At 40.3% G+C, this 15,611-nt stretch overlaps 2 protein-coding genes across 2 annotated transcripts; both read left to right on the top strand.

Moving 5' to 3' along the window:
- The first annotated feature begins 2,160 nt into the window (after positions 1 to 2,160).
- On the top strand, positions 2,161 to 4,141 carry LOC124056987 (uncharacterized protein C20orf85 homolog). Its single transcript, XM_046384992.1, has 4 exons — positions 2,161 to 2,331; positions 3,376 to 3,457; positions 3,675 to 3,773; positions 3,863 to 4,141. Exons 1-4 carry the CDS (start codon positions 2,273 to 2,275, stop codon positions 3,995 to 3,997), a joined length of 375 nt encoding a protein of 124 aa, XP_046240948.1. The 5' UTR covers positions 2,161 to 2,272; the 3' UTR covers positions 3,998 to 4,141.
- Positions 4,142 to 5,537: 1,396 nt separating this feature from the next.
- On the top strand, positions 5,538 to 15,478 carry chmp4ba (charged multivesicular body protein 4Ba). Its single transcript, XM_046384988.1, has 5 exons — positions 5,538 to 5,902; positions 11,383 to 11,560; positions 11,791 to 11,905; positions 12,367 to 12,493; positions 12,584 to 15,478. The coding sequence occupies exons 1-5, from the start codon at positions 5,722 to 5,724 to the stop codon at positions 12,646 to 12,648; spliced, it is 666 nt and encodes a 221-aa protein (XP_046240944.1). The 5' UTR covers positions 5,538 to 5,721; the 3' UTR covers positions 12,649 to 15,478.
- The last annotated feature ends 133 nt before the right edge of the window (positions 15,479 to 15,611 follow it).

The following is a 15,611-nucleotide window of genomic DNA, read 5'->3' as shown; positions in this document are numbered from 1 at the left end:
CATTTCCAGTTTTGAGTGAACGACATCAACATCTGATGGATGAATTAACACATTCACATACCCCTAATGATGAATTGCAGTCTTTGGTCGACTCCTTAAATTTACACAACAATTTTTGGTTTATGACAATCAGCCTCCACCATACTCTGTACTAGCACTAATTAGCTAATGTTAGCATGTTAACACACTAGACAAAGGTGGTGAAAATGATAAGCTTTATACTTTACCTTCTAATAATCAGCATGCTGATGTTAGCATTTAGCTTAAAGCAACTTTCAATTCAGGGCTTGGTTACATAATCATACTGACTCATAAACTCAGTGCATATGGTTTACAACTAGATCATATCTACAGATAATCTCACTGTGCATCACTGGTTTATGATCAGAAGTAGAAAGGGTTTGATCAGTCATATCTGTAAAGAAAGAAAGGTATAGATAACACATGATGGGCATATGCAGTGCAGACAGAAAGGTGGCTGTAAATGCCTTGAAGTGCCACTGCAGTACTGCAGGCTGCAGCAGAAAATGAGCAGAGGCTTCATATCAAAATGAAAAAGGTCCAATATTTGAACAGATTCCATTAAATAATGTTGGTTAGAAAAACAGAATCGACTGAAAATCAAAATTCACTGCACATGTTCAAGTTTTCACTGCACACTGAGTCCTTAAAGCAGAGGGTTGCTGCACAGCATCTCAAAGCACATTTTTGCTCCCACTAAAATCACACCCTGTTATGAAACGTGAGATCTTTAAGTCATTATTCAATAACTCAGATTAAAATCTGAGCAGGTCTGTGAGATTTTTAATGTGTAGTAGGCTTGCGACTGATATTTGTTTCCCACTTCCGTCTCAACTAATTGAGTAATTCACAGCCCCATTTTCAGAGCAAGGTGATATTCTTAAATTGGTTGTTTTGTCCAACCAACAGTTGAAAGATGTTAAAGAAATTACCTTAAAATATTAAAATAACCCAGCAGATTCGTATCTGAAAAGCTGCCATCAGTGATCTTAGGTGCATTCTTTCTTAAAAATGACTTGAATGATTAACTGATTATTTAACTTATTATTTTTTACATTGTTTCAGCTTCATTGTGTTGCGTGAGTTCTGTGAACAAATGCTTTCTCTGCAGTCTGCCACAGCGATAAAGAAATGCACCAGTGCGTAGAAGGATGCAAAGCAAAACTAAATCCACCTCACTGCCTGAAATCAAGCACGAAAGAGAGAAAGTGATGCAGAGTCGCTGCCGTATTTCAAGGTTTATCAAGCTCTGATGCTCTTTGTGTTACTCCATTGACGACACCAACGGGTACAAAACAGACCAAAGTGTGTCAGTTCAGTCAGCCTGAACTGTGCAATGCGTGAATCAATCTCTATAGCAAACAACAGCTACAGCAGAAGAGTTTAAAGTACCAAGTACATTGACGTAAAGACATGTGCCGGACTACAATACAGGGTCTTCATCGGGGGCCCCTCTTTGTGATACGAGCCCTAATGTCATACTGTGTGCAGTTGGTGGACTGGAAATCCTTTAAAAAATTATCGAAACTAAATATTCATTTTCCAGGCCTGGAAACGCTTGACAACGTTGTAGATTATATCAAAACCTTTGTAAAAATAATAAGAAATAATATTAATAATTACATTTAATAATAATGTTAGCTGTGTGCCTTTCCTTTCTTCTGCCATGACTTAAGAGCTGTCCTGACACTCAGACGTCAAAATGACGTTTCCATCTGTACAGAAAAACGTTCAACCATGACCAATAAGAGCTAAGACTGACCCCTGACACACTTACCAACACCATGTCTTTGATTAGAGCGCCACCTTGAGTCATTTTAATATAACATAATCCAGTCCAGAGTTACTGCACACAAATAAAGACAAAAGATTTACTTTAAATTTACATTAAGCCTCTGTTACCAGGGATTGCTTCACATAACTTTACTGATCTCAGATCATTTATTGGCACAGTGAGGCAGGGGAAACAGTAGCTCATGTCTTCAGATAACGTGTGTAATTAAAGCAGAGAACGTGCGAGTGATGTCGGAGATGAAACGTGCAGGCCACTCTGTGGAGCGTGGGATTTGAACCCATCCCAGCGTCGCCACAGTTACAGCACAGATATACTATGACTCCTATGTGTTGGGGAACTCTGTCTCCATGACGACAGTAAACAGGTCTGTCAGTGTGACTTACACACAGGTGAAACATTAGCCGGACAGGGAGAAAGAAACCACACACACACACACAGGCTCCCTGGTCCGGACAGATGGCGGATCCACAGCGAACATCTCAGCCCAGCAACTTTGTGCATCAGGATGAAATCTGGTAAATCTGCCAACTGCTGCTTTGTCTCTGCTGTGTATCATTTGTTTAATTTTAATCACTCTTTATAAAAGGAGTTGAGCTTCTGGAAAAGATGCTCACACTTATCGGTGGGCAGATCATCATTACGTTGATGGTAAAAATGGACAGACTTTTATATAATGTAATGTATAATAATAATAATAATATAATATAATATGATAACTAAATAACTTGACAAAAATTCTGAATATGTTCTGATTTATGTCTCGTTTGAAAATATACAAGATGTGCCAAACATCCTTTGTGATTGAATATATTCCTGTATTCCTATATGCTTGTTTTGAATGACTAGCATCATTAGGACTATTTTTGTCTTTCCTGGTAGTGTTGTTACCGTGAACATTATTCTTATTTTCTGCTTTTTCTTCTTCGTTCACTCTCTTCTTATTCCTTTTCTGTGTGAAGCTCGTTGTGTTTTCCCCTGACTGCGAAGTATGTTATAGAATAAACCGTGAGTGCAGTTCCTTGTTTTAATGATATAAATTGATTTTGTGTAATAACAATGATTTTTTTTTAGACAAAATTGTGTTACACTTAGAAATGCTTCTTTTAAAAACTTCAATTATTTGGTATAAACCCGTAAGGTATCTTGTTACAGTGAGAAAAGGTCTTTTTAATTTGGGAAAACGTTCTTAAAATGAGAAACTGTAAGTAGTTGTGATTGTAGCTGCAGTAACTGGACAGACCAGCAAGCTCCATGTGTGTTTTTCCAGCTCTTTCTGATACTGAGGTTTTTAACTCCACATTCTCCCAGAATTTCAAGACCGTTTAGTTTTAGCCAAGATTAGCTTTTATAATTTTGTTTGCATTCAGCAACTACCACTATTATTAGTCTCACTGGAAGTGGACCACCAGCTTTCTACAGACTTAAATTAGACAATAAGGAGGATTTTGCAATCTGCTCTGAGACGGTGAAAGCACCTGTTTTGGCTCTGTGAGTTATGGTGTGTGTGTGTGTGTGTGTGTGTGGTGTGTGTGTGTGTGTGTGTGTGTGTGTGTGTGTAGGAAAGCACACGTGAAAGCTGAAAAGGATTCCGCTAAAGTGTGGCCCACCAAGTGGGGTTTCCTGACTGAGGCCTATGAGGAGGTATTCATGCACACACACACACACACACACACACACACACACACACACACACACTGCCCCCTACTGTCAAAAAGCCGCCATAGCAAGTGCATAGCAAGATATGAATTACACATTAGCGACTAATACTGTAAAGAGAAAATAAGACACAGACATTATTTCAAGTCTTTCCATCCCCACAGAAGGGTTACGATAACTTTCTCTGTTGTGTATATTTCAGTATGAGAAGGAGAGCGTGAAGCTGAAGGAGGCGGTCAGAGCAAAACTTCCCCATCACCTGGCAACACGACCACCGACCCCTCCAGAAGAATACATTCACGTATGATTTCTATCTATCGATCTATCGACCTATCGATCTGTCTGTCTATCTTACAAACTTTCACCCCCTCCCACGTTTCTTTCCTCCAGGTTGGCCCCTCTCCTCCAATTCCTCAGACATCTCAGGCCTTCATTGGCTGGCGTTCAGGTCACTCGCACCTTCAGCTGGAAAAGTATGGAGTGGTGCATTATGGGAGACGTATTTTCCCAGAGGAGCTCGGCTGACCTCTCGACACTCGAGCCATCCTTGCATGTAGTCCTGACTTCTCGCGGGCTCAGTATTGACTGTTGGGATTACAAACAGACTGCGTAGATAATTGAAGTGACCCATAAGGATGTAGCATTAAATAAACACAAAAATGAAATCAACCACGTGATTATACATATTTTTAAAAGTTCAGCTGAGGGTCTCACCTCTTCAGACGTGTCTTTCAAATGTTGAAGGCAGCTCTCTTCCTCTGTGGAGTCTTTAGAAATATCTGTTTTTGTCCTGTTTTGCTCCAGTTCCTGAGCTTAAACCCGCTGCTCTCATAGCAGTTCACCAGAATGAACATTAGCTCACAAGCTGTGTTATCACTTTTAATCATATCCAGGGCAGTCGGGACTTTGTCAGTCCAGAAAAACTTTAGTCGAGTTTTGGGCAGTATCAAAACATGTGGAGCATTAAAAGAAATACCAACTTTATACATTTTTACATAAGTGAAATATATGTTCTATGACTTGAATTAAAATTTTGAATTTTGAACTGATTCTCAGTTGTTTCCTAATCATTTATCAGTTTATAGAGTTTTCTTTTTGAGTTTTATCCTTCTGTCTCATCACTAATTCTTTTTTACTGGTCAACCTGGGTATGATTACAGCTTCTGGATTGAAGTGCTTTTTCGACTGTGATCTTATTCACAAATATGTAAAGAAATCTTATTTCCAATATCATATATTTATTTATTTGAATAACTGCAATTCTTCTTAACCATCGTCTGTATTTTTTGATATCTTGTAATGTTTTTATATCCTTAGATTCCCTGGTTGCCTGAATGTAACCACCAGGTATGGCAAGCTCTATAGTTCCCACTTAAAAATATCACTTAACCATTTATGTTGTAAGCACCCTAAGGCTCTTGGGACACAAGTTTTCAGTGAGGGGGAAATATGGACATTTGGAACATTTGGATAAACAAATATCACAAATTATTGTCTAAAGCAGGGTATTTTTATATGTATTGACTTTCATTGTTGGAGAAGCGACTTGTGACTGGAGGGTCTCCGGTTCAAAATAAAACCGTGGGGGGTTGATTAATCAATGCTCTCCCCCTCTATTAGTAACGGCTGAGGTGTCCTTGAGCAAGGCACCGAGCCGCCCAACTGCTCCCCAGGTGCCTGTCATGGAAGCCTGCATGTTGCATGTGTGTGTTCCATCAGAGATGGGTTAAATGCAGAATATGTATGTAAAATTATACTGACAATAAAGTTTGAAGTTTGAAGAAGGAGAAGAAGAAGTAAATCGGCAGACAGCTGATATTAAGCAGTACTGCTACAACTACTACTGCTGCTGCAGCGAAAAATAACAATAATAACTTGACATATTAGTTTTCATTAAAAATACTCTTCTTCTGTTGTGTATTTAAACGACTACTGATAATTAAAATATTTCAAGAATATATTCAAAACACTTAAAAATAGCTATTTTGGGAATCTGGGAATTTCCCCCTGGACGTTGTTTCACACGCATGAGTCACGCAAAAGCGCTGACGTAATGACATCACGAGGCCTCTCCGATAAAGCGGAAGAAGAGACAACAACAACAACGACGGCAGCAGCTTCTCAGCTCGACGTCGCTACTTGGCGAGAAAGACAGCAGAACAACTTAACGATTACTTATTCGGTGTCACAAAGTGCCGGCGGGTCGTGTGCGGTCAATACATTCGTTGTTGTTTATATCTGATAAGAAAATGTCTGTATTTGCTAAGTTATTCGGCAGCGGTAAGGATGGGAAAGCGCCGTCAGCCCAGGACGCTATCCAGCGACTCAGAGAAACCGAGGAGATGTTGACCAAAAAACAGGAATTTTTAGAGAAGAAAATCGATCATGAGCTCATGACGGCGAAGAAGAACGGCACGAAAAACAAACGAGGTGAGGAAAACCCCCTGAAGTTCGCGGCTTCGCGCTTTGGTCGATGACCTAACTAGTTAGCCCGCAGGCTAACGAAAGAGGAGGAGCAGGAAAGTTGGCGTTTGACATTCTGCCTACCTGAACACATGCCTGTCCCTTCTGCCGTCTGACTCCATTTTAAATGTCTTGTTCAGGGCAGCAGAGTCTTGGTACCAAAACAACGGAGTGAAACAGACAGACGCAAAGTTATCAAACAACGAAGGTGCTTAAAATTGTAAAGGGATTTATTAAACAGAAGTAACTTTGCCGATACGTTTGGACGACGTCAAACAGGGTTGTAGTTAAACTCCAAGGCTCTGGTAATGTTATTGACTTTGTGACAACCCAGCCAAAATTATACATATGTTGGAAATAAATTGGGCATGCGACGTAGTTTGTAGTAATAATAAACAGCGTCCTAGTTAGTTAAGTATCCGGGTATTACACTTTGTGCTCCATTTATTGATGCGGTAATTTCTCGGTGTTGTATTTATGCCACAGCCACCTTTATTCACTCCAGACGTTTGACACTTCCCCAGGTTGTGCCTGTCATAAATTACGTTTATGTAACAAAGGTTCTCAAAGGGTCGTCTAACAGTCTGGATAAAAAAAATTTAATCTGCTGAATGGTGTAAAATATGTTCAACGAATTTCCGTAGTTGTGACTTCAAAACAGAAAACAGCTAAAATTTGTATTTTTTTTCAGGGCCACTGAGAAACATAACTTCTACTTGATTCTTATTTAACAATTTTATGTTATGTTATTTTTTTGTAACAAAAAGAGCTGTATCACATATACTTTCTAACTACCATTCAAGGGAAGTCAGAACTTGGAAAATAGATTGAAGATCTTGCAATACAATGAAGTATTTACTCCAAAATATAGCGTCTATAAAATATCAAAATTATGTCATGCCAAGACATGTAGCTTTCCTTCTTTGTAGCAAATACCTGTGGAAGGGAGAGGCCAGGCCTAACTGCAGCTTTGTGACTGATCACTATCAATGGCAGACTATGATTAGGATTTCCCGGAACATGTTTTGTTTTTCTCTGTGAATGCTGTGGCACTGGTATAATACTGGTAAAGCAGGGTTACCTAAAGTGGGGCCCACGGGAAAAAAACAACTTTGAGTTTTGGCCCTGCAAGGGTAACGGTTTGGACTTCCAGTGTGTAGCATAACCTTGTTTTGCTGGTACTAATCTGCAGTGTGCAGTTTTTGGATTTGTTTTTCAGCGGTGCTGTAGGCCCATAGTTTGCTTACAGGACTTTAGATAATAGACGATGAATGGACATTCACGTAAAAATAAAATACTGGGGGCGGGGAAAAAAATTCTCCTTAGCTTTGCATAACCTGCCTCTTTTAAATATACCTGCAGGCCAGTTGCTTAGCTAACAGTTTGTTCAGGTTAACTGAGGTGATACGTCAGTTTCGACCCGGAGTCATACAGGGAAGAGACTATAGTCAAGACAGCTGACTGTCTTGATACCCTTTAGACCCTTTAGTCAGACATGGCCTGCCCCTCTCAGATGGTTTCCGCTGATTGAAAATGTCACTCAGTACATTTACAGCATCTGGCTGGAGGCAGTTAGTTTGTTCCCTTTATAGGTGTGCCAGTACAGCAGTTTTATTATACACTATGGCGAGCAGTACTAATGATAATTACACCACCAATAACTCCTGTTACTGCGGCTGCCATACGTTTTAGAGGACTGTGGACACAGCACAGTGCTTCTGTCATTAATTTGGATTATCTACACTTGACCACCACGGTGCTGGTCAAACAGAGCCGCAGCAGCTGTAAACTGTCTCTGTAGTAACACATCCATTGCAGTTGTTTAGGACACACAGATCATCACTGTTTTGTATGCATTTGTAGAGGTACTGCCTTTGAAATGTATATATTTTTATGTATATTATCTTTTAGTATTTACACCTAAATGAGGAAGGACTTTATGGTCTGTTAAGTTCATGTCAGTGCTTTTTGCAGCTGTAATAATATGTAGTAATAGTTGAACAAAACACACCCCTAACTACACACTGCCAGATTGCCAGCTGTTGTTGCTGAGAGATCTGTGTTGCAGTAACACATCCTCTTGAGGAAAGAAGTCACACGACTAACAGTCAGACCACAGGCAGCATGAGCTCTTTTACAACAGCGTTTTAAAGTCCCTTTCTGCATTACGCAGCAGTCCAGCTTCCAACCCTGTAACCTCATTTTCAATGTAGCTCATCTTGTCTCTTAACCTCCCTCTGGTTGGGGGATGAACACACCAAAGCAATGATGGCAGCATCTGCATGTTGGCTCTGTTCTCACTTCTTGGTGTATCCACATTTTCCTGCAATTGACCTCCTTATCACTGTTTGACACATCAGGTATTTTAATAAAACCCTTTGGTTGTTATTTAACATTTTTCAACTTGAGTTTTTCAGTCATAAAAGCAGTAGAGTTCACAGAAGCAGAAACGTGACAGACAAATGCCACAGAAGTTGTCAAGTTGGTAGATAAGAGCAGAACAACAGGAAAAATGTTCTCAGAAATGACTTCATGATGTTCAAGGAGATGGTCTGAATGCAGCTGGGCAGCCCTGATAATCTGATTTGTGTGATGTTGGGTAACGATGTTATCAGTCCAGAGCTGAGTGCTGACATAATCTGATGAAGCTGGAACTATCAGCTGCTGTCTGGCTCCTGTTGGACCAAACCAACCTCATATAGGACATTGATGCAGGTGTGTGTGGTTGTGTGTGTGAGAGAGAAATACAATTCAGTTATGTATGAAAACCATCATAATAAAATGAAGGAATCAAAAACTGTCAAACACTGAAATCTGCAAACGGATGTCCACTCAGATTTGTTTTTCTTCAGTTTCATTGAGACATGTTCTGATCTTAATTTTTATTTTATTCGGTTCTTGTACAGCTGAATAGAACATTTGAGAACAGCTGATGTACTGTGATCTCTGGAGGTTGTGCTTTAGCACAGCATGCTAAGTAAAGCATGCTCACAGTGACAATGCTAACATGCAGGTATAATGTTTAGCATGCTCACCATCTTAGTTTACTCTGTTAGCTTGCTACCATTTGCTAAGTACTGCTAAACACAGCTGAGGCGGATGGGAATGTCCTTAGTTTGAACAGATTTTGACCAGATGATGGCGCCAGTTGATAAGGCAGGAGGTCACCAAGTACAACACAAAGTTCATTTCGTCCTGTGAGACACATGAACATGTGTACAACATGTTATGTTAATTTATTCAGTAGCCAATAAGTAATTTCACTGAAAACCACAAATCTCAACCTCAGCAAAGTCATTGGGATTCACGCTCTGTGTGCCATCAACATATGACCCAGATTTGTTATTTACTGAGAAACTTCAGTCTGGACTAAAGTCAACTGGCCCGCATTTCAAACCATCTGAGTTTGAAAGTCATCAGGATGGCACCAGAATACAACATTTAAAATGATAACCTATCATTTTCGTGTTGTTTTCCGCAGTGTCGTAAAATGAATCAGTATATGAGGTTTGTGTTTAGATGCATACGTCATTTCAGGCCTTTTTTGTGTTTCTAAAATATGTTTAGTTGTCATCCATTTGTGCAGCACACATGACAGGCAGGGAAACCTGCATTTTCGTGTTGTTTTCCGCAGTGTCGTAAAATGAATCAGTATATGAGGTTTGTGTTTAGATGCATACGTCATTTCAGGCCTTTTTTGTGTTTCTAAAATATGTTTAGTTGTCATCCATTTGTGCAGCACACATGACAGGCAGGGAAACCATTGCTGTGAAAGCAAAGATTACTGCTTGTAGCTGTGCAAGTTTGTGTGAAATTTTGATTTAGACATAAGATGTAAAACCATAAACAACCCCCCCCCCATGACTCAGCAGGTTTAAGTCACCAATCTCCTCAGGGAAGTGGTTTCCCATGTCAGCACCAAGATGTCATTGTCCGTGTTGTGGTTTGGGTAATTGTTTCTGCGTATTTAAACCCACATGGAGGAAAGCAAGCACCAAAACATACTTAGTACAGATTATTGAACTCCTACATACAGGATGTACAGTAAAGAAAAAAAAACTATTGGTAAAATAGTTGATTATTCAGTCCAAAATGTTAGACATTAAGAACTTTGAGTCATCATTTCAGTCAACAGTCACTTGTTATAGCCTTTGCTTTATGTCATTGTAAACTGAATATATTTCAAATTTATATTTCAGATTGTGGTGGACAAAACAGATGTGAAGGCGTTACTTTGCGCTCTTAGAACGTGAGGTGATCCTTTTAATTAGTGAACTCATTGTTTCATGTCATGCTACAAATGTTAAAAGTGTCACTTTTTTGTACGTAGTGAAAACCAGTCAGGTCTCCTTTGCAGCCCACCCAGCAGTTGCCTCAGGTTTTCTGAGTGTTATCATCCCAGGTATTTTGGATGAGATAAGGTCTTTGAGAGCTTGATGAGATGCAGGTTTTGTTCTAGACAGAAATAGCATTAGTACAAATCTAACAAAGTGTTGGAGAAACCATTCTGAAAGCATGGCCTTGCAAGCTATCCATTACTTCACCCTGGAAGAAGGTGAACTACAGCAAAATACAATTTAAAAAAAAAAAAAAAAAGTCACATGCTTGCAAAAATGTTGCTCAGTTGGGTTAACTGCAAAAAATATCCAATTGTTCACACATCATACATAAACCTAAAAAATAAAATAACCAAGTGTTCATGGCAAAGTGCAAGACATGTCAGAAACTTGAGTCCAGGCATATTGTACAGTTAGAGCAATAATCAGTACTTCTCACTAAGTGACACCTAATATGTTCAAGCTTTTCTTTTCTGTTGTGCCCCACAATTGTGTGTAGTTTGTGTGTGTAGTACATGAAAAATGGCAAAAAAATTAATGTAACTATGCAGTTATGAATGTAGTTGAACTACCAGCAAGCAAATACGAAATGAGGTTAAACTACTAGTTTAATTGCATGTAGTGACTAAAAACAGTCTGACTAAGGCAAATAGCATCTGCAGGCTGAGATTTGGCTCAGACAGGATTTTATCAGATTAAAAGAGTCCTGCTCCATTTGGACAAATGCTGTAATTCGACATGCAATTCAACAGGTCGCTGCAGCACAGCCCCTCCTGCTCCTAGTCTGTTCTTCCAAAATGCACACAAAGCAAGCTGCTTCTGCTACAGGATCGCACGATGCCAAAGGTCCACTTGGAACATGGCTTCATCTTCTGGTTGTGTCTCTGTCGCAGTTCCAATGTTCACTGGAAGTGTTTCTGAAGCACTGTGTCTTAACACAGGACGAATTTGTCTTCAGTTGTGCGTCCTATTGAACTGTCTCTTTGTAACCGTTTCTCTCTTCTTAAAACAAATTTAAAACAAAAGGGAGAGTCCTCAGTCACTTCAGTAAGTACGAGTTGTAGCTATCCGCTGAGCTAACCTCGTCTCACCCTTTCTTCATCGGTCCAGCGGCTCTGCAGGCCTTGAAGAGGAAAAAGCGGTACGAGAAGCAGCTGGGTCAGATAGATGGGACATTGTCCACCATTGAGTTCCAGAGGGAGGCCCTAGAGAACGCCAACACCAACACGGAAGTGCTCAAGAATATGGGCTTTGCTGCCAAGGCAATGAAGAGTGCACACGCCAACATGTAAGCGACACATTTAGAAACAAGTTACAGGTGTGATTGTTTTGTCAGGCCTGTGGTGTGTTAGATGATGATGTGAATAATATAGAAAAATAACTTAAATTTCCCCACTAGCTTGTTATTATATTGACTGTTTTTGTCATTCCTTCATTGCATTATGTTGAGATATGTTTATGTGTTTATGTGCTGTTTGTTTAATGCCCCCCTCCCCTTTGTGTGTGTCCTCTTGTTAGGGACATAGACAAAGTAGACGACCTGATGGCGGACATCACAGAACAACAGGAATTGGCTCAAGAAATCTCAGATGTCATTTCCAGACCAGTCGGTTTCGGAGAAGATTACGATGAGGTGAGAACATAGAGCAGAACCATTTCTGGAACTCGGGAACCTTTAGGCCTGAATGTATTTAATCTGCCGTAGTTCTGCTTGTAATGGTTTCAGATTTCCCTGGAACTACAAGGGAATTCTTACTGCTGAACATCACCAACTGTTCAGATACAAACCTCACAGCTGCTACGGCTTCACTTACTCACCAGACAAGTTCTTGCTCTTGTCTCTTGCAGGCTTTATGAGTACTGAGAAATGCAATATTGTGCCTTTTGGAGCCAAAGTGTCATCAATAATTGAAATCCAGAATGCACGCTGTGTCTCCATAGTCTTTAGGGCCTCCATCAGCTACTGACAAAGGACACAATACTAAATTCAGATGAAAGAAATTAGGATTTCATTATAAAATGAATTAGTCTTTGTCTATCTTGAGCGTACACTGATCTGATTGTTTCATTACTTGCTTGTGTGTGTGTGTTTAGGATGAGCTTATGGCTGAACTGGAGGAGCTGGAACAGGAAGAGTTGGACAGAAATCTTCTGGAAATCGAAGGAACCGAGGACGTTCCTCTACCCAGTGTACCATCTACATCACTACCATCTAGACCAGGTATTATATGTCACTCAATTCATGTTCATTGCGGTCATCTACTCTCTTTTATCTGATTGTATGTTTAATTTCTGTTTGTTCACTTTTTAGCCAAGAAGAAGGAGGAAGAAGACGAAGACGACATGGCGGACCTCGAGGCCTGGGCGGCTAACTAAGCTGGCTTGCTGTGCTAGCTGGCCAGTGCCCCTCCCCTGTCTGTCTCTGTGCTACCAGGCTGTTCCCAGACTTCTGGAGGAGAGACAGGGAGTCTGGGCTGCTGGCATGCTGCTCTGTCTTGAAGGCTTTGTCCCAATTTCTAATCGTACCCCAACCCTGAAGTATGCACTTGTGCGCATATTCACTGACTCAAAATGAAACAAACCCAGGCTCTTCTCTTTTGATTAATGTTACAGTAAGAACCTCTTTGCTGCAACTGCACACTCCTCCATTTCTAAAGGGCACAGAGCAAATGCCAGGCCCTTGCAGCCTGTGGTTTATGCATATCAGAGTTCTCCTTTTGAGGAAAACGAGTTCATGACTCGGCACTTTGGTCAGGAGTGTGCAAGTGCATACTTCTAGGGAAGAGTGCATGGAGCAACAGGGCAAGGCTTGTCTCTGAAGGAATGTCAAGAATCAACAAACATGAGGGTAAAAAAAAAAAAGAAAAAACGGAAAGAGGACATAACTCATTTTTCTGCTTCCTGCGTTGTCATCTCTCTGCTCTCCTAGGAGTGATGACGGCAACCCATCGTCTCTGCTAAGTCTCAGCAACAGCAAATTCAGATAACTGATGAAAATGTGGGTTTTTCTCACTGAAATATCACTGTCAAACTGAATGATGACATGTTATAGCAGTGGACACATCATGTAATGGAGGGGGGAGGGGGGTGTTCCAGTTTTGATCAGCCATACCTCTTACCACAGTGCCCACAGGTAACTTCTTGGTCACCCATCAAGTTCTCTGAATCTAATCACTCAAGTATCCAAAATGTTGTGGGGAAAAGGATTTTTGTTCATAGAAGGAGCTTTTTCTTTCTTTCTTCATCGCTTAACATTACAGCTGCACTGGTGCCCCTTCTCTTACAAATGCCATCAGAAATGTTTCTTGTTGGGACTCAGATGTTAATACTCAGACTGTCAAAACTGGTTTTACAGCTTAAAACACTTTTGCCATTGTATTTCAAGTATCTTCAAGAAGACAGCCTCAACCAAGCAAATTCTTTAAAGGGGCTGCCCCTTTAAGGAATTTGCTCAGTGAAAACATTTGACAGCCAGACTGGAGGGATTGTGATCATTCTTTGGTCAGTTAGTGAAAATTAGCTGTTAACTAGCACTAGCAGTGAAAAGCTTGACTTGATAGCAGTAGATTGATCAGGAGCCTGCATTTCTTTTCTAGCTGGGTTGGCCAGAAGTGCAAGAACAAGCTCACACCTGCAAAGCTGCAGGCTGATTCAAAGCGAGCGAGCGAGTGAACTCAGTTCTTTGTAGCTGTCTATCAGTCCTTCTTGTCCCTCACAGAAACTTTATAATTAGCGTTTTCAGACGAGCATGTGCAGGCAGTTGAGAGGCCACTAAACTACAGTTTGAAAGATACAGGTTTATGTGTGTGATTATCAGCTTTATCCTGGTACATTTTTGAATATGTATTCATTCAAAAAACAGATAATAGATGAATGTTAATGTATTGTTAATGAAGATTAATGTTTTATGCTACATTTTGGAAAAGTTAAGCTTATTGGAGCTTGACTCACACCGTGGACTAAAGGTCAGGATGTCTCCACCATTGCTAAACTAAACCATATATTTGATTAATATAATCAAATTATTATATTAATAAATGTACATTGATTAATCACTCCACCACACCCACATTTTTTTCCTGCCAAGCTAGGGGAAATCAAAGCGGCGACCCTCCGGTCACAAGCTGCTTCTCCAGCCTCCTAGGTCACAGCTGCCCCAAAAAATTCTTTCTGGCCAGGGTCTCCATCACTCTGGATCTTCCACAGAACACACCGGCAACTGTTTTCAAAGGGACTAATTTCTATTTAAGACATAGTCTTGATTAAAAACTGAAATCCCACAGTCTAAAAACTTGTGCATATTAAAGTAAACGAATACCACTAGAGGTGAGTAAGTGAATTGGTTCCTAATTTGGGGTGTCTTTAACAAGACGGCGATTGCTAGTTGGCTAGCTGACATTGCACAGATCTGAGGGATTGATTGATTTGTGATCAGTCAAAAACGGCCTCAACCAAAGCTTCTCTGTTATGCAGTGTGGGAGTAGTTGACTTCTGGCCTCTGTTACTCAGTCTATAACTGCATGTGCCTGACACCTCCAGCGCCTTGTCTGTCTGGTTTAACAGTGATATAATCTGAGAAAACCCTACAAAGGTATATAATATAAAGATGAGTGTGTGTGTGTGTGTGTGTGATGTTTTCTCAGCCTTTTGACACAGTGACCTCTTGAAATTGAGATGGTGAGCTGGATTGTTTCTTTTTTCCATTCGTTATTGGCTCGCCTGTAGGGCAGAACTGATTCAAACGCAGAGATGAACACGAGATGTGTTGGTTTCACGTTGATGCTCATGGTAAAACATTTGCATAGCTACACTTTCTGCACACTACGCTTTTATCAGCAGCAGTTTATGTCTGGATGGATTGGGGTCGATCCAGAACCATATTATGACTTTAAACATCACCTGTGTCCTTCATTAAGCGAATAAATAAAAACTGTAATGCAGAATCGCCTTATTTGTAAATGGGTTAACCCCAGTTCAGACAAATTATTGAAAAGAAACTTGCATATATCAGTAAAGTTTTTGTTTTTCCTTTTTTTTTTTTTTCCTTCTTTACCTGAGATGTCACTCATATTCTCTCTGGCTGTACAGAAACACAGTGTGACATGTAGCCATTTAAAGATGTTGGACTTTTTCATGTGGCATCCATGTTGCTCTGTGACTGGGGCTGTACACAGATTATCTTAATAAAGTTGGGATTCAATGCTGACGTTGTCACTGTTGCGTCCGTTCATACAGGAAGAAGTTTCTCTTTCAGGCCTTCCTCGATCAGCAATCGCCAGAACTTTGTTCTGTATTGTTAGCAACTGTCTCGAGTACTTAAGTTAGATTTTAAGGGACAG

The sequence above is a fragment of the Scatophagus argus genome, chromosome 3 (genome assembly GCF_020382885.2).
Source record: "Scatophagus argus isolate fScaArg1 chromosome 3, fScaArg1.pri, whole genome shotgun sequence".
Lineage (NCBI taxonomy): Eukaryota > Metazoa > Chordata > Actinopteri > Scatophagidae > Scatophagus > Scatophagus argus.
Note: the sequence above shows the minus strand (reverse complement) of the source record. Positions and strands in the feature narration are given on the sequence as shown.